The sequence below is a fragment of the Corythoichthys intestinalis genome, chromosome 14 (assembly GCF_030265065.1).
Source record: "Corythoichthys intestinalis isolate RoL2023-P3 chromosome 14, ASM3026506v1, whole genome shotgun sequence".
Classification (NCBI taxonomy): domain Eukaryota; kingdom Metazoa; phylum Chordata; class Actinopteri; order Syngnathiformes; family Syngnathidae; genus Corythoichthys; species Corythoichthys intestinalis.
In genome coordinates, this window is record NC_080408.1 from 6,596,358 (window position 1) to 6,624,143 (window position 27,786).

Sequence of the window (27,786 nt, forward strand, 5' to 3'; positions counted from 1 at the left end):
TCATTTAAAGATAGATTCAAGTCAAGATTTTGCCAATTTAGGAGTATTTTAGATGAAAAGTTACTTGAGTTCGCTAGGAAGGTTCACTACAACAGAGTCTTTCTGAAAAGTCTACTGCTTCAAAATGGCGCCTGTTTATTAACGCCGCCGTCTGTCATTTCGCATGTAGGTTCTATAAGCATTTGATATCTAGGCGTAGATTGTTGGCTGTTGGCTACAGTCAGGAAATATTGGAGCCACCTAGCCTAGCATCGCGTTTGCTACAGCGTCAAAACACTCTTATCTCTCACTGTCTCTGACTTTTCTCGCGTCATTCAACCAACGTAGTAACGGGGACGCAAATTGTCTCGGTGCCGAAACGGTGACAAAGTCCGAACTGAGAAAAAAAAAAAAAAAAACAGATTTTGAATGTACGACGTACACGTTTAAAAATCAGTGCTCACTTGTAGAAATTACACTGAAACTGTACATTTTGACAGGTATGTAAATGGCACAATAACAACTAATAATCAGATCTAATTGAGGCACAATGACAGCTGACATTTGTGACAGACGTCCATTTTATCCTGTAATTTTGTCCATTTGCAAAAAAACAACAATAAAAACATCACCATCAAAATTGGGTGTTACATCAGTAAAATTCACACAAATATGCAAATTACATTGATATCTTGACGCAAAAGAGTATAACATTCCATCCATGTATAGTACAGGTGCACACTGAATGTAAACACTGTTCTTCTCCATGTAACGGTGTCGTTTGAAGGCTCCCTACGGGTTAGAAACAAAAAAGTGGATGTTAATGTATCTTCACGACTCCCCCCCGCTCGATAACAATCATACTGTATTGTGTACTAGCCTGAAACATACTTCATCCATGATCTTATCATCTTACAGCCCAAGCACCTACACGTCACGTTCCGAGAACACCTTCGCATGCTTCTTTTACCTGAGTCACGTTTACAAGTTTCTTTGTTGGAGTTAAAATCCCACGGGTACATGATGAAGATGCCATCTTTGTTTTTAATATTAGGCACTCTAGCTTTGTTCGCCTTCACTTCTATTGTTACGGGACGTATTTTATCGATACTGCGTCACGTTGCCAAGCGCAACAAAAGCCCGCTTTTATAAACTTCTTTCACGTGTTAAATAATCAGCACTTTGTCTTAGCATTACATAAGTCATCCAAGACGGTTGATATGAAACTTACCAAGCTTTATTTTATGCTTCTTCCACGAGAGATCACTAAAAAGAAATTGTGTTTTAGTTTAAAGCAATAAAGTGGAGTTAAGACTACGTAAGCGTACTTACCAATGCCGCTGTTAAATCCTGGACAGGGAACTAAGGATAACACCAAAAAATGAATTATTAAATTTTAGTCATTGACTTACGGAGCCCCTAAAGGGACATTGACATTATCTGGTACGCACCAGAAGCTATCTGGTAAACATTAGCATTATATAGCATTTAAGCTTGCGGACTTTTGTCATGCTAGCTAACCATTTGTTCTAAAGATTAGCATTATATAGCATTTAAACTAGTGGACCTTTTCTTTGCAAGTTAGCCATTTGTTGTAAACTTTTGCATTATATGGCATTTGAGCTAACGGACTTTTGCGACACAAGTTAGCCAATTGTTGTAAACATTAGCATTATATAGCATTTAGGCTAGCTGACGTTTGCTTTGCAAGTTAGCCATTTGTTGTAAACATTAGCATTATATAATAGGGTGACCATATTTTGATTTACAAAAAAGAGGACACTCAGCCCGGCCTCAAGATACTTGAATTTTACTCGAAGTTCACTCAAAGATGTCTATATCACTTTAAAATATTTAAAGTGTGCCCACGCACTCTGGATGGAAAAATGAAGTTTGAAAAAAAAAAAAAAAAGACTAAAATATACTGTATATATTATATATAATGCAGACCCATAGAAATGTAGTCCAGTCAATACACATACTCACTGTAGGCTATGTGCCAACATGACATTTTTATAAATTACTATCACGACAATTGTCCTTGACAAATTGTTATTCCCATTCAATTGATATTCTCATTCAATGTTCTAGATTGCACACAGACAATAACCGAAGTAAACTGACAAACTATTCAACCAGCATGTTTCCAAATGTAGCAGTTCAAAACTACATTTCCCATAATGCCTAGTGTGGTTCAGCTTACTGATAGCTAGCTGAGGCAAAAATCAAACTTTGCTATAAAAGTTTACAATCATCGGCAGCGCAACGATGCGACACCAAATGGGATTTTACAGTCAAAGCTCCAAAAGAAGTCAACAGTTGCCATTTTATACGTATTTATCATTAAAAACTTGACAACTTGGGCAGGCGTTGTGGCCAAATCGTCAACCCAGTAGATGGCAGTAATGCCTCATGATAGGTGTAAACTCCCAACAAAAACAAGAAGAACTACTCCTTCCCTCCCTTCTAGTAGGAGCCATGTCAACTGCTGCCACCCAGCGGCCGGAGAAATTCTCTTCAAATTGGTCCCGTGAAAAATCATAAAAAAACGGACATTTTTATGAATTTATAAAACCCGCCCGGACGACGAGGATACTACGTGAAAGTAGGACTTGTCCGGGCAAAAGAGGACGTTTGGTCAACCTATTATATAATATTTGAGCTAACGGACTTTTGCTACACAAGTTAGCCAATTGTTGTAAACATTAGCATTATATAGCATTTAAGCTAGCGGATTTCTGCTATGCAAGTTAGCCATTTTTTGTAAACATTAGCATTATATAGCATTTGAGCTAACGGACTTTTGCTACGCAAGTTAACAAATTGTTGTAAACATTAGCATTGTATAGCATTTAAGCTATTTAACCTTTGCTATGCAAGTTAGCCAATTGTAGTAAACATTAAGATTATTGGCTACCTTGCATGGCAAAAGTCCGCTAGCTTGAAGGCTACAGTATATAATGCTAGTGTTTCAAATTTATTCTATTTCCATCAATATCCCTTTAGGGGCTCCGTATTGACTGCTATTGACAGTGATAGATGTCCAATCCATTGCTTCCAGTCTAACTTTATATGACCTTAATTGGCATCAATGGAAGCCAATGAGTTAACATGAAATATTGTCTTATTAAAAATTTATCTTTTACATTTTTTGAATGGAAAATCAGGGAACAGCAAGTATTCACTGATTTCTGTAGTCCTTGACGAAAAAAGATTGTATTAATGTTTTAACTCACATTTACAAGTTCAATCCGAATGAATTGGACGTTCACCAATGGCGAACAGTGAAAATGACCTGAGTACGTCCGCTGCTGACAAAAGTCGACTTTAACGCCATCAGGTCCGATCGGCGCCACCATCACTGTGTAGACGTCCCCACAGCTTTCCTCCTGGATGTTGCAGTTTTTGCCATCGGGAGCGGTGTGGCAGGTGTAGTTGCCGGTAGTCCCGTAGAGTTCTACCGTGTACTCCTGGTTTGGAGGCGTCCGAGAGGAGCGCCAGCACACCCGAATGGAGTTGTTGGCCCAGCGATAAAGTTTGATATTTGTCGGGCAGCAAGCACCTGGCAGAAGAAGTTGTGCCATTGAAGTCTTTCTTTAGGTAAATGCAGATTATCATCAACTTCACTGAATTATTTCTGCTGTAAAGTCAAAACACATAAATACACTTTGACACATGGGGTGTGACAATACATCGAAAAGGTGATATTTGTAGTTTAAATGGAGCTCTGCCGGAAATGTGAGTTGAAACTCCTCCGGACAGGCGAGACTCTGCCAGGCGTTCCCAGCAAACCCTCACAAAACGTTTTGGTCTGCCGGGCTGAACCGGCATCTTCCCTCACCATCGAAGCCAACTCACTATCAGATGGTGATCGGTTGACAGCTCCGCCCCTCTCTTCACCTGAGTGTCCAAGACATGGGGCCGCAAGTCCGATGACACGACTACAAAGTTGATAATTGAACTGCAGCCTACGGTGTCCTGGTGCCAAGTTCACATATGCACACTCTGATGCTTGAACATGGTGTTCATTATTGATAATCTGCCACAACACAGAAGTCAAACAATACAGAAATCCGCTTGGGTTCTGATCAGAGGGCCCGTTCTTCCCAATCACTCCCCTCCAGGTCTCACTGTCATTGCCCACGTGAGCATTGAAGTCTCCCAGAAGAACAAGAGAGTCCCCAGAAGGAGCAGTCAACAGTGAGTCCTCCAAGGACTTCAAAAAGGGTGAGTACTCTGAACTGCTGTTTGGTGCATAAGCACAAACAACAATCAGGACCTGTCCCTCCACCTGAAGGGGGAGCGAGGCTACCATCTACCGGTTGAACCCCAATCTACAGTGGGGGCAATGAGTATGCCCACACCTGCTCGTCGCCTCTCACAGTGGGCAACTCCAGAGTGGAAGAGTGTCCAACCCCCCCTCAAAACGACTGGTCCCAGAGACTGAGCCATGTGTGGTTGTTAGTCCGACTACATCGGAACTTCTCAACCTCACACACTAGCTCGGGTTCCTTCTTGACCAGAGAGGTGACATTCCATGCCCAAGAGCCAGTTTATGCAGCCAGGAATCGGACCGCCAAGGACCCCTCCACAGGTGGTAGAACCATGGGAAGGAGAACCCACGTTACCGCTTCAGACTGTGTCCCTCTGGACTCCATGGTGCAGGCCCGGCCACCAGGCGCTTGCCATCGTGCCCCACCTCCAAGGATTTCCTGACCTATGTATCAATAATTGTATTGCTATATCATAAGATTGAGGGGAGCAATGTTAGTGAAAATGAGCCACTAAAGTTGACAGAGGATGGGAGTGATGTAGTGTGGTGCAGGTTCTTGTGATGAGGCTCACTACTAAGTTCAGAAGTAGCTGCAGTTTATGGAAGTATTGTTAGGGAAACCAAAGAGCAGTGAATTGCAATAGTCAATCTGGGAGGTGACTAGGCTGAAAACAGGAGTTCAGCAGGAAAGAGAAATATTACAAAGATGTAAGTGTGCTTATCAAAAGAAGCGTGTAGTGCAATTGAATGATTTCAAGAGACTATTTGCAATGTTGCTGTCCTCACTGGATGAGAATCCATGGTATTTGCACTGGGACGCGTGTCCGGTGTTGCTGATGGCCTCCAGGGTGACGCTGTAGTTGGTACCGCAGCTGATACATCCCATCAAGCAATGGGTGTCCATAGTGTGGCACTTGGCGTGTCCGTGCTGTGAAGTCAGCGCGGCGACGAAGGAACGAGTGCCGCGGGCAACCGACCAGGTCACGTTGGTCATGGACTGCGTGACTTGCCTCACGTTTACAGAATCCGGACAGCAAGGACCTTTGAAAAGTGGAATGCGCTGAAGGCTTGGTGTTGTTGTAGTTTTTAGTTTTGTTTTGACCAATCATCGTATACTACCTGTTTCTAAAATGGTACTGTATCCGGGCAGACTCCGTCCTGCGGTTGTAACAGCCACGGCTGTGACCTCGTACGTCGAACCACACGGTAATTGCGTTAGCGCGCAGTAGGTGATTCTTCCGTGGCAAGTGTGGGAATCGTAGCGGCCGACGGCTGTGATGGTATAATCTGTGTTTTGGGTGTTTGGAGTGGTAAAATGGACTCGGTACGAGGAGTGGTTGAATTGTGTCAAGTTCTGTATCTCTGGAGAACATGGGGCTGTGGAGAGAAGGGAGGTTTTCAAAACACAGTTTACAACAAGTTGCAGTTCCACAATGGAAAGAATAATATGAAATAAAATGTGGTCGTAATGAATTTGTAATGTACATTATTGAAAAAAACTGACCATTGAAATTGCTTCAAGCGAAGGTAGAAACGAGTCATATTTATATGTAGTAACATGTGAAGGGTGGCACAGGTGGTTCAGTAGGTCGTCCACTGATTAAGGGATTGACCACGGAAAACCAGAGACACGATTGTCTTAGTTTCTAACTTTTTGCTGAGAACAAAAATCAAATCTCGTGAGCAGTTACTTACAATGTTACTCATGAGTTGAGTATTCTTTTCTCCAAATACTCTTTAACTTGTACTTGAGTACATTTTTTGGATGACTACTTTTACTTTTTTAATATTATTTTCAAGTAATGTTACTCTTACTTGAGTCAATTTTTTGGTTACTCTAACCACCTCTGATTAACTGTTAGATTTGTTTAATTTATCATTCATCCATCCATCGATCCATCATCTACAGCTTAATCCAGGGTCGGATCGCAGGGACAGCAGCTTTTCCAGGGAAGCCTGGACTTCTCTCTCCCTAGCCACTTCAACCAGCTTCTCCGGCGGGATACCAAGGGGTTCCCAAGCCAACCAAGAGACATAGTCTCTCCAGCGTGTCCTGGGAGGTCTCCAGGTCCTCCCAGTGGTGGGACATGCCTGGAACACCTCTCCAGCGAGGAGTCCGGGAGGGAACCGAACCACATGCCAAGTCACCTCAGCTGGCTCCTCTCAACGCGGAGGAATGGCTCGACCCCGAGTCCCTCCCGGGTGATCGAGCATCTCACCCTATCTCTAAGGGAGAGCCCGGACACCCTACGAAGGAAACTTATTTCGGCCACTTGTATCCGGGATCTTGTTCTTTTGGTCACGACCCACAGCTCGTGATCATAGGTGAGGGTAGGAACGTAGATCGACTGGTAAATCGAGAGCTTCGCCTTTTGGACGGACAGGTACAGAGTCCGCATCACTGCAGATGCTGCACCGATCCGCCTGTCGATCTCCCGTTCCCTACTACCTTAACTTGTGTACAAGACCCCAAGATACTTGAACTTCTCCACTTGGGGCAGAATCTCATCCCCGACCCGGAGAGGGCATGCCACCTTGCCTGGCACAGCCAGACTATTCTCCCTGTATTTTTCAAACACTGTGAGAAATAGTCTGGGACCCAGCCCATTAACGGCCTCTGGAGCAAGGTACAAAATCAATCGTCCAATCAGATTTGTTTATTTGCGTGACGTGTTCTAAACGAGTAACGTCACTCCGAAAGTCGTGTGTACAACAACACAGATTGCGAACAGGAGAGCTGAGAGTATGTTCCAATCCGCGGTTAAAACCAGTTTTAAATGACCAAAAACACATCGAAACAAGTCATTGACAACAGTAAACATGGCTCGCGCTAGCCATGTTGAATAAACTTCTCCATTCTCCGCTCACGCTAATTACTTGTCGCTTTAACAGCGTCACGTCTGCCCGTCGCTGATTAGTCCACTCTGCTGTCTGTTTGCTGTGGTTTGCTCCACCCTCGGAATTTGATCCGCCGGACGGTCACCAGACTCAATCGCTGGAACAGCGGTGAGTCTGGTATACCAGGCAACATGCCACCCTTTCCCAACTGAGGACAATGGTCTCGGATTTGGACATGCTGATCTTCATTCCAACCTCTTCACACTCAGCTGGGAACTGTTCCAGTGAGAGTTGGAGATCACGGCTTGTTGAAGCCAACAGCAACAGCAGTTGAGGCCGCAAAACCGAACCCCCTAAACGCTTCTGCTGCGCCTAGAAATTCTGTCCATAAAAGTTATGAACAGAATCGATGACAAAGGAAGTCAAACCCTCACTGGGAACGAATCTGAATTACTGTCGGCAATGCGGACCAAACTCTGGTACCGGTCATACAGGGACCGAACAGCCCTTACCAAGGGGCTCGGTACCCCATACTCCCAAAGCACTCGCCACAGGACTCCATGAGGGACATGGTAGAACCGGTTGGGCAACTCCTATGCACTCTCAAGGCCCCTGCTGAGGGTGTTGAGCTGGTCCACTGTTCCACGGCCGGGATGAAAACCACACTCCTCCTGAATCCAAAATTTGTCTTCCCAATGGACCTTCCTCTCTATCACCCCTGAATAGACTTTAACCGCGAGGCTGAGGAGTGTGATTCCTCTATAATTGGAACACACCCTCACGTCCCCCTTCTTGAAAAGGGGGATCACCTCCCGGGTCTGCCAATCCAGAGGCACTGTCCCCGATGTCTATGCCATGTTGTAGAGGTGTGTCCTCCACGACAGCTTCACAACATCCAGAACCTTTAGGAACTCCAGGCAGATCGCATCCACCCCCCGGGGCCCTGCCACAGAGGAGCTTTTGTTTAAATGAATGTTGTGTAAATCCTCACCTGTTTCATGTGTGTGTGTCGGGCAAGTGCGGTTGCACCCTCGTAGCTCACTACACGCTGTCACCACGACGGAATAAACTTTGTTGCACCTCAAATCTGACAACGCGCACACCGGCGCCGTGTCATTACAGCGTACGACGTCATCAGCTTGCTTCGCTGTTGTTTGGTAAAGCTCGGACCCTTTGACCAGTGACCATGTGATCTCCAGGGTTTCTGTAGAAGCCCATTTTAAGGAAACAGCATTTGGGCAGCATGGAACTGTTGCGAGAAGTACAGGATCAAAGTCATTAATGCTTTTCACATATACTAATTTGGAACACGGAAGGGATCTGGTTTCTTACCGGTTGTGTAGTTCTGTACATTCGCAAAAGGATTGGCGCCAGCTCGATTGTAGGGGAAGACACTGATGAGGTAGGTATAACCACAAACGCAAAGAAAATTGCAGCTGGTTCCGGTGGTGTTGCACAAGTCCTCAGTGCCGTCGTCCCTCTTTATAAATGCCATGTAGAATTCCACTAAGGGTACCTCGTCCCACGTTACCGAGCAGACGTCTGCTTTGGCTTCCTCCACCCAAATGTTGTCGGGGGGACACGGGTCTAATACACAGAAAGAAAATCAGCGAGCGTTTCATTTTCTAATATGTGCTTTGGTTGAGTGCGACTCACATGTAATGAAGTCAACTGGTTGTGATGGGAAACTCGGCCCAGCTGAGTTGAATGCTTTGACAGAGACCGAGTCATTCTGACCGCATCCAAGCGTACTGATGTAACAGTGGTTATTGGCTGTGTTTGTACAGTTTTGGCCGTTGTTGGTCCAAGCCAGGTAGTCCTCATCTTCTTGCGCTGACTCCCAAAACACAGCCATGCTGAGGGTGCCACCCTGAATCAGCTGGATGTGGATCAAATCGGGGCTTCGAGGACCTTTAGATGAATTAGATGAATGAATGACCTCCGGTTTTACGCGCGCAAAGCACACCGGGTGTGATGCGGTTGGGCTGGACTGGGAGAATAGCTATGCTAGCTAGCAAGCGAAGCTAGTATGATGACTGCCATGATTTTGTCACATTCTGCTGCTGGTCAGATTGTTTTGTTACAGAGCTGTGGGATGAGTTCCCAATGTCGTATCTGCATCCATTTCCAGCTCATCAGCAGTGTCTTTAAACCGATCCTAAGCAGCTTGCCAAGATATTAACTTGCTGCCGTTTGAATGTTTGTATTCTTGAACCCTACGTTGTGAGTTGCATCTTTGCCTTGGTTTTTTCATTTGTCTGTCGCCCTGGTTTTTGGGAATCTAGCATGCGCAGGTATTTGAGTGCATGGTTTGTTTTAGCCCTGCTTTTGCAGCCTTTCACCGTGGTTTTCCCTGTTTTTTGTTTTGTTTTTTTGTGTCCCGACCTGCTGTCCAAGTAGCCAGCAATCAAACTAAGTTTAATACATGTATTTATTCGTTTTCCATGTCGCTTCTTCACCGCCACGCAAACTTGGGGAGCAACATCTGATAAGTCTGATAAATCTAAGAACACCGGCAGGATTATCATTAATCTGGAACGCACTTTTACGTGAAAAAAATAAGGTAAGACATCATTAATTGCCATTAGATGTCTCAGTGGAGGCAAACTGCATCGACGTTTCCGTGTGCTGTAATGCTGGTATCTGCAAAAATATGTCTGGGGTAGGATGAAAGAGGAAGCATGGAAAACAAAACCCAAGGATGTTGATGAACTCTGGGAGGCGTGCATGTTCCTGATGACTTCATCAATAAATTGTACGAAATATTTGCCGAAGCCCATGGAAGTCATACAAAATATTAAATTTGGATCTCACAGCACCACTACTTAATTCGCCTATGTTATGTAACATATTTTTGTATTTGAAGTAGGGCCGTCAAAATTATCGTGTTAACGGGTGGTAATTATATTTTAAAAATTAATCACATTAAAATATTTGACGCAATTAACGCACATACCCCGCTCAGATTAAAATGTCAGCACAGTGAAATGTGTACTTGTTGTGTTTTTTGGAGTATTGTCGCCCTCTGCTGGCGCTTGGGTGCGACTGATTTTATAGGCTTCAGCACCCATGAGCATTGTAATTATTATTAGTAATTATTGGCATCAACAATGGCGGGTTACTAGTTTATTTTTTGATTGAAAATTTTTACAAATTTTATTAAAACAAAAACATTAAAAGGGGTTTTAATATAAAATTTCTATAATTTGTACCAACGTTTATCTTTTAAGAACTGTCTTTCTATCTTTCTATCTGTCTTTCTAAGTCTTTCTATCCATGGATCGCTTTAACAGAATGTTAATAATGGTAATGCCATCTTGTAGATTTATTGTTTTAATAAACAAATACAGTACTTATGTACCGTATGTTGAATGTATATATCCATCTTGTGTCTTATCTTTCCATTCCAACAATAATTTACAGAAAAATGTGGCATTTTTTATAGATGGTTTGAATTCCGATTAATTGCGATTAATTACAATTAATTAATTTTTAAGCTGTAATTAACTCGATTAAAAATTTTAATCGTTTGACACCCCTAATTTGAAGTACTTTTTTTGTTCAATTTTCACACTGCTTTCTGTCTTGCCAAAATTTGACCTTTATGTCTTCATTAAATGATAAATCTTTTTTTCAGTGAAACAAAAATATTTTTGTACATTTAACGTCATTTGGGAGGGTCTTAGCTTTCATATGAGCCATTTCTGAAACCAATTGAATAATTAAAAGTCAGGTTATTAGTAGGGCTGTCAAACGATTAAAATTTTTAATCGAGTTAATTACAGCTTAAAAAATAATTAATGGTAATTAATCGCAATTCAAACCATCTATAAAATATGCCATATTTTTCCGTAAATTATTGTTGGAATGGAAAGATAAGAGACAAGATGGATATATACATTCAACATACGGTACATAAGTACTGTATTTGTTTATTATAACAATAAATAAACAAGAAGGCATTAACATTATTAACATTCTGTTAAAGTGATCCATGGAAAGAAAGACTTGTAGTTCTTAAAAGATAAATATTAGTACAAGTTATAGAAATTTTATATTAAAACCCCTCTTCATGTTTTCGTTTTAATAAAATTTGTAAAATTTTCAATCAAAAAATAAACTCGTAGCCCGCCGTTGTTGATGTCAATAATTACAAAATGCTCATGGGTGCTGAAGCCCATACAATCAGTCGCACCCAAGCACCAGCAGAGGGCGACAAAACTCCAAAAAACACAAGTAACAAGTGGACATTGCACTGTGCTGTCATTTTAATCTGTTTGAGCGGGCCATGTGCGTTAATTGCGTCAAATATTTTAACGAGATTAATTTTAAAAATTAATTACCGCCCGTTAAAGCGGTAATTTTGACAGCGACAAGACTTTTGTCAGGGACTGTACATGACATTGTAGACCGAATGCAGAATCAAAATCAAATTTCAGTCCCTCACGTGTAATCTGACACACGGTGAGGTCATCACCAGCACGACCTTCAGCGTCCCGGGCTTCGCCCTTGATGCAGTAAGTTGTCCCGGCCTCGAGGTCACTAAAGGTCACGTTGCGGTCAGCGGTGTCGACCTTGAGACGTGAACTCGAGCCCTGCCGGATGATGCAGAGTGCGTAAAGGACGGCGTGCTTGACGGGGGTCCACGTGACCAGTATGGTGTCGTCATCAGGGGAAGCGGTCTTCAAATCGGGCGCCGTCACCACTGCATAGAAAATATATGAAGATGCACCAATAACATGTTGTTTTGTAAGAGATGTAAACACAGCCCTGCGATTAAATTTCACCGCATTCTCCCTGAGGAGTGGACAGCACCTTGTTCTCATGGTTTCTCTTTTCAATTTATGAAAACACTACCTCTCATCGGAGATACAGTTTCAGCCATTCTGCGTACGCCGCAAAACTCCGTGACGATGACAATGAGAAGTAAAATGACACACTGTTATGGCCGGCGGAGTGAGGCGAGTCATTGTTCTAATGCAACAACAGCTCGGTAGTCTTCGTACACAGATTAGCATCTTGAGTGAATTGCTTCTAAAGTGCAAGTCTGCCCAAGTGAGAGTGTTTGTAAATGCTCATCAATCATACCTTTTAGACCATGGTGTAGGTAATCCCTGTTTACAACAGTGAAACCTTCCAGACCCACCCACCCAGTTGGTTATATAGTTACACTAAGTTGTATAAGCAGTAGCAATAGTACCGTAATTTTCGGACGTTAAGGCGCACCTGACTATACTAACATGAATTTTGATTGTTATTTACATCTGCAGCGCTGCAATACATGCTAGGTGGCATGTTGGACATCAACAGTGTTGACAGCAGAGGTTGACTCTCTCCCCCAAGGGAGCAGTGAAAACCATATGAAGCAATGAAGCTTTGAACCAATTGGCTGCAAAGATAGCTATACCATGGCCAAATCAAGCTTCTTGAAGCAATGAAGCTTTGAACCAATCGGCTGCAAAGGAAGCGTCTAGAAGCAATGAAGCTTTGAACCAACTGGCTGCAAAGGACGCTTCAAGCTTTTTGAAGCAATTACGCTTTACAGGCAATTGGTTCAAGGCTTCATTGCTTCAAGAAACTTAATTTGGCCAAAGGAAGCTTCTTGAAGCAATGAAGCTTTGAACCAATTGGCTGCGAAGGAAGCTTCTTGAAGCAATGAAGCCTTGAATCATTTGGCTGAAAAGCTTCGTTGCTTTGAACCAATTGGCTGTAAAGCGTCATTGCTTCAAGAGGCTTCCTTTGCAGCCAATTGGTTCAAACCTTCGTTGCTTCAAAAAGCTTCCTTTGCAGCCAATTGGTTCAACTCTTCATTGCCTCAAGAGGCTTCATTTGGCCAGCCAATTGGTTCAAAGCTTCATTGCTTCAAGAAGCTTCCATTGCAGCCAATTGGTTCAAAACTTCCTTGCTTCAAGAAGCTTCATTTGGCCAGCCAATTGGTTCAAAGCTTCATTGCTTCAAAAAGATTCATTTGGCCGTGGTGTAGCTTCCTTTGCAGCCAATTGGTTCAAAGCTTCATTGCTTCAAGAAGCTTCATTTGCAGCCAATTGTTTCAAAGCTTCATTGCACCAAGAAGCTTCATTTGGCCAGCCAATTGATTCAAAGCTTTATTGCTTCAAGAAGCTTTCTTTGCAGCCAATTGGTTCAAAGATTCATTGCTTCAAGAAGCTTAATTTGGCCATGGTGTAGCTTCCTTTGCAGCCAATTGGCTCAAAGCTTCATTGCTTCAAAAAGATTCATTTGGCCATGGTGTAGCTTCCTTTGCAGCCAATTGGTGCAAAGCTTCATTGCTTCAAGAACCTTTCTTTGCAGCCAATTGGTTCAAAGCTTCATTGCCACAAGAAGCTTCCGTTGCAGCCAATTGGTTCAAAACTTCCTTGCTTCAAGAAGCTTCGTTTGGCCACCAAATGGTTCAAAGCTTCATTGCTTCAAGAAGCTTCCTTTGCAGCCAATTGGTTCAAAGCTTCATTGCTTCAAGAAGCTTTTTGGCCATGGTGTAGCTTCCTTTGCAGCCAATTCGTTCAAAGCTCCATTGCTTCAAGAAGCTTCATATGGCTATGGTGTAGGTGAACCCTATTTAAAACTGAAAAATTACAGTCCCACCCACCCAGTCGGCGATTTAGCTACACTAAGTTGTATAAGTAGTAGTAATAGTACCGTAATTTTCGGATGTTAAGGCGCACCTGACAATAAGCAGCCACCCACCAAATTTGGCACGAAACTCGTTTCTTCATAGATAAACCGCCCTGGACTATATAGCCGCAGCTGTCCTCACTGTATTATGGGATACTTACACCAAAAGATATTAACCGATAAGACTTTATTTGACAGCGGTATCAGAAGACCAAATGAACCACCATGAAGCATTGAATTGGCTGCAAAGCTTCAGAACATGAATTCTGATAGTTATTTACATCTGCAGTGCTGCAATACATGCTAGGAAGCATGTTGGACGTCAACAGCGTTGACACCAAAGGTTGACTGTCTCCCCCAAGGGATCAGTGAAAATCATATAAAGCTTCTTGAGGCAATGAAGCTCTGAACCATTTGGCTGCAAAGGAAGCTACACCATGGCCAAATTAAGCTTCTTGAAGCAATGAAGCTTTGAACCAAATGGCTGCAAAGCTTCTTTGCTTTGAACCAATTGGTTGCAAAGCGTCATTGCTTCAAGAAGCTTCATTCGGCCAGCCAATTGGTTCAAAGCTCCAGAGCTTCAAGAAGCTTCCGTTGCAGCCAATTGGTTAAAAACTTCGCTTCAAGAAGCTTCATTTGGCCGTGGTGTAGCTTCCTTTGCTGCCTATTGGTTCAAAGCTTCATTGCCTCAAAAAGCTTCATTTGGCTAGCCAATTGGTTCAAAGCTTCATTGCGTCAAGAAGCTTCATTTGACAATCACTGCTCACTTGGCAGAGACAGTCAACCTCTACTGCTTCCTGAAGCAATGAAGCTTTGCAGCCAATTGGTTCAAAGCTTCACTGCTTCATTTGACCATCACGGCTCCTTTGGGGGAGACAGTCAACCTCTGCTGCCACCTGCTGTCAACACTGTTGTCGTTTGACAGTGGCGCCATAAGACTGTCATAAGACCATCATCATTATGACACTGCCATGAGCTTTAATGAATGCTTATGACAGATGTCATTTTGTGTCATCCGGCAAATTATCTCACTTTTGAATGGATCTAACAAATCCGAGCTAAACATAAATTGAGTTAGTGACATAATTTGCCTTGTATCACAAATCATATCGTGACGTACCCAGAGGTTCCCATCCCTATGGAATAGTTGCATTTGATCTACACAATGATAAATGTCTTACCTGTTCTGGCCTTGATGGGGTACGATGGTTGGCTCCGCCGTCCCAAGTTGATAGAGATGACGCTCAGTCTGTAGTCTGTGTAGGGCTGAAGTCCAACCACTGTGGCTGGGGAACTGTCGACTGTGGTTTCTGAGAAGAACTCAGCACTCTGTAATCCTGCTCTGATAGTGTAGCCGGTTGCCCCGGCAACTTCTGTGAACTCCACTGTGATGCTGTCACTGTGCTTGGAGTAGGCTTGGACAATGCTCGGCACCTCAGGAGCTAATGATGAATGTAAAGATGTCAATACAGTAGGGGTGTGACAATATATAGATATGGTGTTCTATTGTGATATTTTGTATCCAAATAGTTGATCGATATGCTCCTGCCAAGAAACGATATACCGTTTTAAAAATATGTCACTGTTTTATCACGGAATCACTAGAAGGTTTTCAATAGAATTGTGTCCAGGTTAACACACTGGCTGCCATTGACGGCACTAGATGTCCAATACATTTTGACTGGGATGGGGCGAATGACTAAGCATTCAAAGCCAGATTAAATGAATTGGGATGTCTATCATTGACAAATTAGGTAATAACACATTAGATTGACTCTTTTACATTTACTTGAGTAACCTTTTGAGAAAAATGAAAAATGTGAGAAGAAGGTACGAAGAGTAGTTTTAACATGCCATACTTTTTACTTTTATTTGAGTAGATTTGTGAAGAAGAAACACCACTCTTACTCAGCTACTTTGGGCTACACGACATTCCTTACATTTTCTCTCTTTATTCTACATCAGTGGTGTCCAAACTTTTTGCAAAGGGGGCCAGATTTGCCGTGGTAAAAAAGTGAGGGGCCGACCTTGGCTGACGTCCTATACGTAGAACAACAAAATTTAGCAAGCCATTCAGTGTGTCACATTTGCTTTATTATTTTATTAATGAATAATTTCGACAATCTCCAACTAGCCTTTGCGGCGTTCTCTTTCGACTCTCAGGCTCTTGCGAAATACTACAACTGTGAAATTAAACTAGCCTCAAGTTTCTTCAATTTCTCGTTGCGTATCTTCCCTGTAATCTTGTCGTACATGTCAGCGTGTCTTGTTTGGTAATATTGCCTCACATTGAAATCTTTAAAAACAGCGACTGTCTCTTTGCAAATGAGGAAAGACACAGTTGTTGCATATTTTAGTGAAGTGATAGTCCAATTTCCACCTATCCGTGAAGCGTTGGCCGTCACAGTCAACTTTTTTTTGTTGATTGTCTCCATTTTAGAAAATTGGAAGTAGAGGGTCACACGGAGTAATGTTGCTTAGCCCTTAAATACCTGCAACATGAAGCAATTATCAGAGAATCCCAAAATTTGAAAAATAAGGTCCAAATGAAACCTTTTTTTCAAATTTGTGAAAAGAAAAGCCAAAATGAATATGTGTAATAAGCGCTGTAATATCTATAACCCCTGCTAAATCATGTTTTTTTTCTCATGGAACCTGCAGATGCATGTGTCGACTTGCAGCCATCATTTTTGTTTTTTTTTTTCCAAAAAGAAATGTCAAAATTCTAAATTAATCTGAAAATCAAATTTTAAGTGTATCAAATGTGATGCATTTTGCAACAAAGGGTTAAAGTGCTGCTGCCTTTTAGTGGGTAAATGAGGAGCAGCATTTCGTGTGTAAGCTACTTCATTTGCTAGTTGCAGTACTGCTGACAAATTTATTAAGTCTGTGCCAGACATTATTGATTTTATGACAGTGGCTGGGGGCCGGATGAAATTTGACCACGGGCCGCATTTGGCCCCCGGGCCGGACTTTGGACATGTCTGTTCTACATATTAAATTTTACGCTATTTTTGCCAGCACTATGTCTCTTCCAATTTCACCAATGACACGTCGCTACAATAATTACATGACTCCATTGTACCAAGCAGATATTTCAAATATTTCAACATTACTCGAAAGAGCGTATTTCAATCTCTCTCCCAATACAGTGTATCACAAAAGTGAGGACACCCCTCGCATTTCTGCAGATGTTTAAGTATATCTTTTCATGGTACAACACTGACAAAATGACACTTTGACACAATGAAAAGTAGTCTTTGTGCAGCTTATATAATAGAGTTAATTTATTTTTCCCTCAAAATAACTCAAAATATAGCCATTAAAATCTACGCCCCTGGCAAAAAAAGTGAGGCCACCCCTTAGAAACTACGTACATCCCTAAATGTCCAAATTGAGTACTGCTTGTCTGGTCTCAAGCCTGCAATCGAGGAGCCCTGACAGGATTACTGGTACCATGTCCTATGATCTGATGAGACGGGCGGGCTTTCTTGTGTACCGTCTTCAGAAGAGGCTTCCTCCTGGGGTGACAGCCATGCACACCAATTTTCACTTTTGTGATACACTATATTGGAGCCGACAGACCAGGGAAAACCGGAGATACGATTGATTTAATTTCATAGTAGTTGCATGGTAGAAAGTTGTAGATTGAATTCCCGATCCGTGTATCAATAATTTTTGTTATCACTATATTGTGCGATAATTTATTTATTTGGAAGATTTTTTTTGTTGGCTATTCCACGCTGTGTTCACTGACCTGTTGTCTCCTCAGTCTCTGCACTGCTCAGTACATTGAAAGCGTCATCCATGGCGTCTAATCGCACGGTGTATACAGTGTTCGGGGACAGAGAATTGACCGAACCCATCAGCGAGTCACCGTCAAACAGCGCGGAAAACGAACGCCCGGTAAAATTTTTTGGTGTTGCTGTGATCTTGTAGGAGGTGGCGTCAGTATGTGCCGTCCAACGCATGGTCATGCTTTTAGATGTCGTTGTGAACACGGAGAAAGTTAATTCTGGAGGAATCGGATAAGATGTGTGTTATACAGGGGGAAAGTAAATAGACATTATCATGTAATGCTACCTTGACTTATAAGTTTTCATTATCATGCTTGCAAATCAGTTTAGTCCTGTTCAGGCTTCGTACACCTTTTTAATGTCCAAATTCATTTTATATATGGCGGAAAACACAGACAAGGCTAGAAAAGCAGTTTGTGCTCGTGCACCCTTTTTTAAAATAAACTGCTGTATTTTAAGCCAAAAGAACTGTTGTGTTTGATAGAACAATATGTCTATATGCTGCCATAGCAAATTCATGGTGCATTAAGTCCCCGAACTATTTTTCATTTGTCCGTTTTACCCTGAAAACCCCCGTTTACAGACACTTTTGTTTCAACCTAGCAATAAAAAGAAGGTAAGTAATCGTATTATTCAAAATGTCTGTCATTTTAAGATTAGAATTATTAATTGATGTCTAATATTTAAGTAAAAAAACAAAACGACTTTAGAAAATTATTCACTTGCATATTTCGAACTTTTAAACAAATGACGTCAAGATGAAAAAATTTGCGTCTGTAAAAAAGTCACGGATATCTACCTCATAACTATCGCTTAATTGTATTTTTTTTGTCACTGTCGCATTTTCCGCGATATGTTAGATGATAAATAATCAATCCAAACAAAGAAAAATTGAAAAAATAAACGTTTAATTGGGTAAAAATATGAAAAAGAAAATCTCTACCACTCCTTGATGTCTGTGATTTCTGCATCGCGACCCTTGTTATATTACCATGTTTCACCCATAAAATCCCCCCAAAATTTGCCATTTACATCTGTTTCTTGACAGGTGACATATGCTACATGGAGTTTTTGGATCGAAAAGAGGTAAGTACGCGATAATATCTCGTTAAAATCGTGGTATCTTTAATTATGCTCTCGCGTGCTCTCACCTCCAGTTAGGGTTTCACTGTTAGAAAAAAAAAAAAAAAAAATTAAATGCCCTCTTGTTCAAAAATTTTCTTCCCCCAGAGAATTGAGATTTTAAGCTTTCCAATGACGTGCATCGGACAATTTTGAAATTTGGCCAAATTGGGGGCCGCCATATTCATTTATATTTCTAGACAGGGAGCGTGTAAACCTAACACATCCAAGGAATTTCAAGGACTTGATTCAAAATGTAAGTATTTTCCAAACCTTGTAAACATGACAGTAAAAGCCGAGCATTTTCAAGGATTTCAAAGACCTGTACGAACCCTGCCAATATAAAAAGTTTTTCCTTTTGTAATGCATTTGCTGAACTGACCTTAAAAATTGCTCATTTGTGTTGTTGAATCAGATTGTAAACTTTATAAGTCAAGGTTGCCACTTAATTTTCATCCATAAACGAAAATATAAAAATCTATTTTTGTTTACCATTTGCTGCACTGCGCATCTGAAAACGACAAAACAGTGTGATCAATAAATGCAACATGTCGATCAATTAAACAGGCATTTCAATGACATTGTTCCAAGGTCAGAGCTCTATTGTCATCGTATCCGAAGGGAAACTATGCAGCTGGGTGCATATTGCTTTCATTCATTCAACACAGATTTCAGCGCAGGTTTTTCTTTCAGGTCTGAATGAATTTGTCCTTTGAGGGAGGGTGCGCATGCCACACATACACATGATGAACGCTGTGAAGATCAAAAGAGCCTGTGTGTTCACTGTCATACAGTTCTGCCATGTATGCAAGGGTGTAGGTTTGCATAGAGACGATAAGGAAATGAGACTACCAACTTTTCAGAATGATAAAATTGTCCCCACCAGCTTTTACTCAACCTTATTTGCATTATATAATGAGTTCAATTATATAGAGTGGTATGAAAAAGTATCTGAACCTGTTGAAATTTCTTACGTTTCTGCATAAAATCACCATCAAATGTGATCTGATCTTTGTCAAAATCACACAGATGAAAAAACAGTGTCTGCTATAACTGAAACCACCTAAACTTTTATAGGCTTTCATATTTTAATTTGGACATCATGCAAACAATGACAGAAGGGGGAAAATAAGTAAGTGAAGACTTCAAGAGCAATTGAAACTAGGGCTGCAGCTATCGATTATTTTAGTAGTCGATTAATCGATGAACTAGTTAGTTCGAATAATCTAGTAAACGGATAAGGAACATGAGAAATTAAAATACCTGAGCTTAGCCTCAAACTATAAAAAAAAATAAGGATCTATGTACAACAAAAGAACAATTGGCTAACGTACATAGCAAAAGTCTGCTAGCTTAAATGCTCTAAAATGCTAACTTTGCTTTTTTTTTTTGCAATGCTCTTAACAAATGGTTTAGACACATATTCCCACTGAAAACGGCTAAATATACCTATGATTTCTTACATGTCTGCATAAAATCATCATCAAATGTGATCTGATCTTTGTCAAAATCACACAGATGAAAAAACAGTGTCTGCTATAACTGAAACCGCCCAAACATTTATAGGCTTTCATATTTTAATGAGGACATCATGCAAACAATGACAGAAGGGAGTAAATAAGTAAGTGAAGACTTCAAGAGCAATTGAAACTAGGGCTGCAGCTATCGATTATTTTAGTAGTCGATTAATCGATGAACTAGTTAGTTCGAATAATTGAGTTCTCGGATAAGGAACATGATAAATTAAAAATACCTGAGCTGAGCCTCAAACTGTATAAAAAAGTAAGGATCTATGTTCAACAAAAGAACAATTGGCTAACGTACATAGCAAAAGTCTGCTAGCTTAAATGCTCTAAAATGCTAACTTTTTTTTTTTTTTTTTTTTGCAATGCTCTTAACAAATGGTTCAGACACATATTCCCACAGAAAACGGCTAAATATACCTATAAACTAAATTACGAATGCATTTTAAAAAACATTAGCTCAAACAAAAATTTAGCTTATGTTGGTCTTAACATGGAGCAGCTGGATTCAGCCATGTGAAATGAGGTGGACGAGAGGGCAGCGTATCCACCCAAATCAATAAAACTCAATGCAAACACTTTCAAAATAAACCATTACAATGCCACTTTAATTAAACGAATGCTCGAAGCAGAAAAATTTGATTGGAATCTTTTTTTCCTAACCCTAACCCTTGAATACTTGAGTTAATCAATTAATCGTTGCCGCTCTGATTAAACCAATTTTTATCAAGCAATTTAAGTCAGATGTGTGCCCAATCACTGATGAGTGGTTTAAAGCTGCCCTGCCTACTATAAAACACACACCTGGTAAGAATTATCTTGATGAGAAGCATTGTCTGATGTGCATCATGGCTCGTTCAAAACAGCTGTCTGAAGACCTGCGATCAAGGATCGTTGATTTGTATAAAGCTGGGAAAGGATACAAAACCATCTCAAAAAGTCTGGATGTTCATCAATCAACAGCCAAAGAAGTTTACCACAAATGGAGAGAGTTTAGGACTGTTGCTTCTCTCCCAAGAAGTGGCCGTCCACCAAAGATGACACCAAGAGTTCAGCGCAGAATACTCACAGAGGTAAAAAAAGAACCCTCGAGTGTCTGCTTAAGTCTTACAGAAATCACTGGCACAGTCCAATTTCTATGAGCACACATCACCTATGTGTAAAACTATGGCCAAGAATGGTTTTCATGGGAGGACTCCACAGAGAAAGCCACTGCTTTCTTAAAAAAAAAAAAAAAAAAAACATTGTTGCTTGTTTAATTTTTGCAAAAAGGCACTTGGACACTCCACAGAGGTTTTGGCAAAATATTTTGTGGACTGATGAAACCAAAGTTGAATTGTTTGGGAATAACACACAATGTCATGTGCAGAGGAAAAATGGAACAGCTCACCAACATCAACACCTCATCTTCACCGTGAAGCATGGTGGAGGGAGGATCATGATTTGGGGCTGTTTTACTGCCTCAGGGCCTGGACAACTTGCAATCATTAATGGAAGAATGAATTTGAAAGTTTGTTCTGCAGGAAAACCTGAGACCGTCTGACAGACAGTTTAGGCTAAAAAGAGCATGGATGCTGCAACTAGACAATGATCCAAAACACAGATGTAAATCAACTTCAGAATGGTTTCAGAAGAACAAAATACATGTCCTGTAGTCAGAGTCAGAGTCAAATTAAGAGTCCAGACTTGAACCCTATTGAGATGCTGTGGAATGACCTAAAGACAGCGATTCATGCCCGACATCCCAGGAATCTGACTGAACTACAGCGGTTTTGTAGAGAAGAATGGGTGAAGATCAGTCTGGCACATCGATCAGGACTAATCTGCAGCTACAGGAAGCGTCTGGTTGAAGTTATTGCTGCCAAAGGGGGGCACAAAATAGTAAATGTGATGGTTCACTTACTTATTTTCCCCCCTTCTGTCATTGTTTGTATACTATCCTCATTAAAATATGAACCTTTAAATGTTTGGATGGTTTTAGTTAAGGCAGACACTGTTTTTTTCATCTGTGTAATTTTGACAAAGATCAAATCACATTTGATAGTGATTTTATGCAGAAATGTGAGAAATTCTAAAAGGTTCAGATACTTTTTCATACCACTATAGGTAAGTAGATTGTCTTCTCATATGTTGTAAGGATAGAATAGACCAGGGTTCACTAAATCTAGACCTCGGTGCCACTTTTCCTGTCGTGTTTTCCACGTCTCTCTCCCCTAACACACCTGAATCAAATGATTATGTCATCAGCAACCTCTCCAGAAGCCTGATAATGATCCTGATTATTTTGATTCAGGTGTGTTGGAGGAGGGAGACATGGAAAAGACGACAGAAAAAGTGGCACCGAGGTCCGGATTTAGTGAACCCTGGAATAGACCCTAGTACCAATGTTCCCTCTAATTTTTCATGTGTCTGAGCAAACACACAAGTTCCCTGAGCACACTAAGGACTACTGTGAGCAACATCAGATGTGTAACCCTGTGGCCACGCATCAGTACCATGCCTGTTCAAAACCTTGGGTCATAGCAAGTTACATGGTCTCATAAAAGAATGAAATTACAGCAACAATTTTCATTAGTTTATTTCTAATGTACCGTAATTTTTGGTCTATAAGCCGCTACTTTTTTCACCCAATTCAAATCCTGCGGTTTATAGTCCAGTGCGGTGTATTTGTTGATTTATTTAGGTTAACAGGCAACACTTTATTTGACAGCGGCATCAAGCCTGTCATAAGAGTGTCATAATTATGACATGACACTGTAGTGGGCATTAATGAATACTTATGACAAATGTCATCAAGTGTCATCTGGCAAACTTTGTCACTAAGTCTATTCAAAAGCGAGATAATTTGCCGTACGGCACTAAATGACATCTGTCATAAGCATTTATTAATGCTCATGACAGTGTCATGTCGTAATTATATTTTATTAAATACAATTATTGAGATTTAGATAATTTGTTATTTTTTGATGGGAAAAAACTAAAAACGATCCAAAGCACCCCATGCTGTGAGTGACTTCCACTGCCCCTGGGAGGGATATTAGTTTGTTTGTTTTTTTCGCCCAGCAGCAGCCACTCTAAGTAATGTAAAAAGTAGGGCTGTCAAACGATTAAAATTTTTATTCGAGTTAATTACAGCTTAAAAATTAATTAATTGTAATTAATCGCCGTTCAAACCATCTCTAAAATATGCCATATTTTTCAGTAAATTATTGTTGGAATGGAAAGATAAGACACAAGACGGATATATACATTCAACATACGGTACATACAGTAAGTACTGTATTAGTTTATTAAAACAATAAATCAACAAGATGGCATTAACATTATTAACATTCTCTTCAAGCGATCCATGGATAGAAAGACTTGTAGTTCTTAAAAGATAAATGTTAGTTCAAGTTATAGAAATGTTATATTAAAACCCCTCTTAATGTTTTCGTTTTATTAAAATTTGAAAAACTTTCAATCAAAAAATAAACAAAAAGTTGATGATGTCAATAATTACACCTCTTACTCTTGGTGCTGAAAGCTATAAAATCAGTTGGACCCAGGCGCCAGCAGAGGGCGTCAAACACCAAAAAACAAGTAACAAACGGACATTACACGCTGACATTTTAATCTGAGCGGGGCATGTGTGTTAATTGCGTCAAATATTTTAACGTGATTAATTGAAAAAATTAATTACCGCCCGTTAACGCGATAATTTTCTCAGCCCTAGTAAAAAGACATCAATACTGTGAAGTTGAGGGAAACACTAATATTGGTACTGAAAGTCTGAACTGCTTCGAGTAAGCATAACATTAATCTGTGTGAACTTGCTAGCCTGCAAAACTACCGCGGTCAGGCAAGCCTCCACAAGGAACTACGAAGTCAAGCTAGCCATCCCTTATTTGGCTCATTGTTTGCATTATGGTAGTGATAAATTCATTCCAGTTCACAGCAGAAGGATGACAATAGCTTCTAGTTTCCCACCCCTACTTGCCACCACTGTTTAAAGACAATCTGTGTAAAATAATGATCACGACTCACCCGTGTGACCATCATTAAGAGTTTCAGCATCATCAGCCATGTTCTCCCCATAACTCCACTTTCTTTATAGCCGGAAGCGAGAATGATGTTTGTTTTTGTTCTAAATGATTTGAGGGATGCTTGGATCTCTCCCTATCTTGGTTCCCTCTGATGAGCCGACAGGTGTGTTATTGTTTCTGCAAATACCTATGAGGCCAGGGGCTGAAACTCCTCCCCCGAGGGTCGCTTGGGTGGCCTGTCCAAGTGAAAGAAGGAAGCTCATCTTTCGTAGATTGGAATGTATATTTTTTCAAATTACGGTTAATTACAATTACTCTACTACAGTTACAGTTCATTACTGCATGTTTGTTGAAATATATAACGTCGAGAAGTTCCGGGTTTTTCTACATGAAAAAAACATATCTGATAGGCAGGTAATTGGTAATCTTACTTTAATAAAGTATTTAGTTACAGTAACAAACAGTGTTGTTTTCGTCAACGATTACAATAACGAAAATATTTCATCAACGAACAATTTTTTTCATGACGATGACGTCACGATGATGGATGGATGCCAGTTGTCGTCTGACGACACGAGAACGAGATGAAAATTCGCCATAGTTTCCGTCATAAATTCATAATGTGTGATATTTATTTATTGTATGTGTAGTTAGAGAGCATTCAAAAGTGTTTGGTCGTGTCACTCATGTGACATGCTGAGCCTCCCCTTATATAATATGTAGATATATTTTTCAATCTGCAGGTGAGGCTCTGAATCTCTTCTATCTTTGCTCTAGTTGTTTTGATTTTTTTTTTAAAAATCACACAAGGTTTATGGATACGTAATTCAAGAAAATTTTAGGGCAAGTGACTTTTTGGTAATAAAAAAAAAAAAATAATAAAATATTTAGGGCTGTCAAAATTATCGCGTCAACGGGCGGTAATTAATTTTTTAAATTAATCACGTTAAAATATTTGACTCAATTAACGCACATGCCCCTCTCAGACAGATTTAAATGACAGTACAGTGAAATGCCCACATGTTAATTGTGTTTTGTGGAGTTTTGCCGCCCTCTGCTGGCGCTTGGGTGCAACTGATTTTATAGGCTTCAGCACCCATGAGCATTGTGTAAGTAATTATTGACATCAACAATGGCGGGCTACTAGTTTATTTTTTCATTGAAAATTTTACAAATTTTATTAAAACGAAAACATGAAGAGGGGTTTTAATATAAAATTTCTATAACTTGAACTAACATTTATCTTTTAAGAACTACAAGTCTTTCTATCCATGGATCGCTTTGACAGAATGTTAATAATGTTGATGCCATCTTGTTGATTTTTTGTTATAATAAACAAATACAGTCCTTATGTACCGTATGTTGAATGTATATATCCATCTTGTGTCTTATCTTTCCATTCCAACAATAATTTACAGAAAAATATGGCATATTTTATAGATGGTTTGAATTGCGATTAATTACGATGAATTAATTTTTAAGCTGTAATTAAATCGATTAAAAATTGTAACCGTTTGACAGCCCTAAAAATATTCTCATTATATTGTAGCATATACAAGGCCAACGCCAACTTGGTGATGATAATGCATGCTCAACGGGAAAACAGTCCATTATTTTCAATTAATTGTACCCACCTGAACGCCACGAACTGTATGTAACAAAAAAAAAAAAATCCCGGAGAGATTAAGATGACGCTCGCCACGCTAAATGCTAATGCTAGCGAGAACGAGAATGATATGCCAACGCTCCGGGCCACCTAGCATCGCATTTGCAACGGCGTCACAACCCCATTCCTTCCTCCCCCCATCCGCTCTGCTTTCTCCGTGTCTCAATCGTGCGTCATTCAACCAAATTGTAATAATGTGCGCCTTCACATCCTCAGTAATGATAACGGCGTTGCAAAGACGGGAAAAGTAATTAATTAGATTACTCACTACTGACATAAATAACGCCGTATTAACAACACTGCTGATAGGTATAGTCAAGACTTTACTACAACAATCTGATCACCAACCGGTTGACCTCAAAGTGTAAACGACACCTAAAATGAAATCTTAAATAGCATTATTATGTAACCGGCGGTGTTGTCACAGATTACTTGAAAAAGTAATTCAATTACTGATTAGAATCAGTAATTGGTAGGGCAAATAAGTATTTAGTCAACCACCAATTGTGCAAGTTCTCTTACTTGAAAATATTAGAGAGGCCTGTAATTGTCAACATGGGTAGATCTCAACCATGAGAGACAGAATGTGGAAAAAAAAAACAGAAAATCACATTGTTTGATTTTTAAAGAATTTATTTCCAAATTAGAGTGGAAAATAAGTATTTGGTCACCTACAAACAAGCAAGATTTCTGGCTGTCAAAGAGGTCTAACTTCTTCTAACGAGGTCTAACAAGCCTCTACTCGTTACCTATATTAATGGCACCTGTTTTAACTCATTGTCGGTATAAAAGACAACTGCTCACAATCTCAGTCAGTCACACTCCAAACTCCGCTATGGCCAAGACCAAAGAGCTGTCAAAGGACACCAGAGACAAAATTGTAGACCTGCACCAGGCTGGGAAAACTGAATCTGAATCCTAAAACGCTTGGTGTAAAGAAATCAACTGTGGGAGCAATTATAAGAAAATGGAAGACATACAAGACCATTGATAATCTCCCTCGATCTGGGGCTCCATGCAAGATCTCACCCCGTGGCATCAAAATGATAACAAGAACGGTGAGCAAAAATCCCAGAACCACACGTGGGGAGCATTGTATCGCTAATCGTATCGCATCGTATCATTCAACGTCATGAAAAATAATGTTAATCCTTAAACTGTGATCTCAATTTCTAAACACAAGGATTAGCATTCATCTATTTTGGTATGTGAAACATTCACATTGTTACGATGAAGGTAATCCGTGAATGCTAAGAAGTTCATCTTGGCCTCGCCCAGGGATTGACAATATTGTTTGTCTTTATGTAACCATAAACAGAAATATTTCCTTTGTGTGACTGTAACTTCATATAAGGCTTGATTCTCTTATTTTATGACAGTGCATATTCTCACATAGTCAGGCGAGATAATCCCCCTGTGGGAGGAGCTACCTAATGTGGCTAATACCTGTCCAACATGGCCCTGTGTATTCTGACGTCAATTTAAGCGCCATTTCGTCTCGTGTGACAGACTCTGTGGCAAATATGCGTGAAATATGACAAATATCGTATTTGAAGTTCTAATGCAGTTACAATTTACAATTAACATACTTGAATTATTGTCAATAAGACTTCCAGAAAGATAAACTATTTCATTTACCGTAATTTTTGGACTACAAACTGCTACTTTTTTCCTTCATTTTGAATCCTGCGGCTTATAGTCCAATGCGGCTTATTTGTTGATATATTTATGTTAATGGGTAACACATGCCTCCTAGCATGCATTCCAGCGCTACAGATGTAAATATTAAAATTCATGTTCTGTGCTAATTATATTTATTCAGTTACTGTTCCACATGTTTCATTAATACCAGTTATGGTATTTGGTAACACTTTATTTGAATGCGGTGTCATAAGACTGTCATAAAACCGGCATAATTATGACATGACACTAT

The 27,786-nt window shown here is 40.4% G+C and overlaps 1 protein-coding gene across 1 annotated transcript; it reads right to left on the reverse strand.

The window, feature by feature from the left end:
- fndc7a (fibronectin type III domain containing 7a) lies at positions 1–24,280 on the reverse strand. Its single transcript, XM_057858085.1, has 14 exons — positions 24,189–24,280; positions 19,132–19,150; positions 17,478–17,735; positions 14,902–15,162; positions 11,538–11,795; positions 8,747–9,001; positions 8,423–8,677; positions 8,082–8,339; positions 5,372–5,629; positions 5,039–5,293; positions 3,275–3,541; positions 1,312–1,341; positions 1,211–1,245; positions 1–771 (listed from the first exon to the last, which is right to left on the reverse strand). The coding sequence occupies exons 1-13, from the start codon at positions 24,237–24,239 to the stop codon at positions 1,217–1,219; spliced, it is 2,454 nt and encodes an 817-aa protein (XP_057714068.1). The 5' UTR covers positions 24,240–24,280; the 3' UTR covers positions 1–771; positions 1,211–1,216.
- Between the last annotated feature and the right edge of the window lie 3,506 nt (positions 24,281–27,786).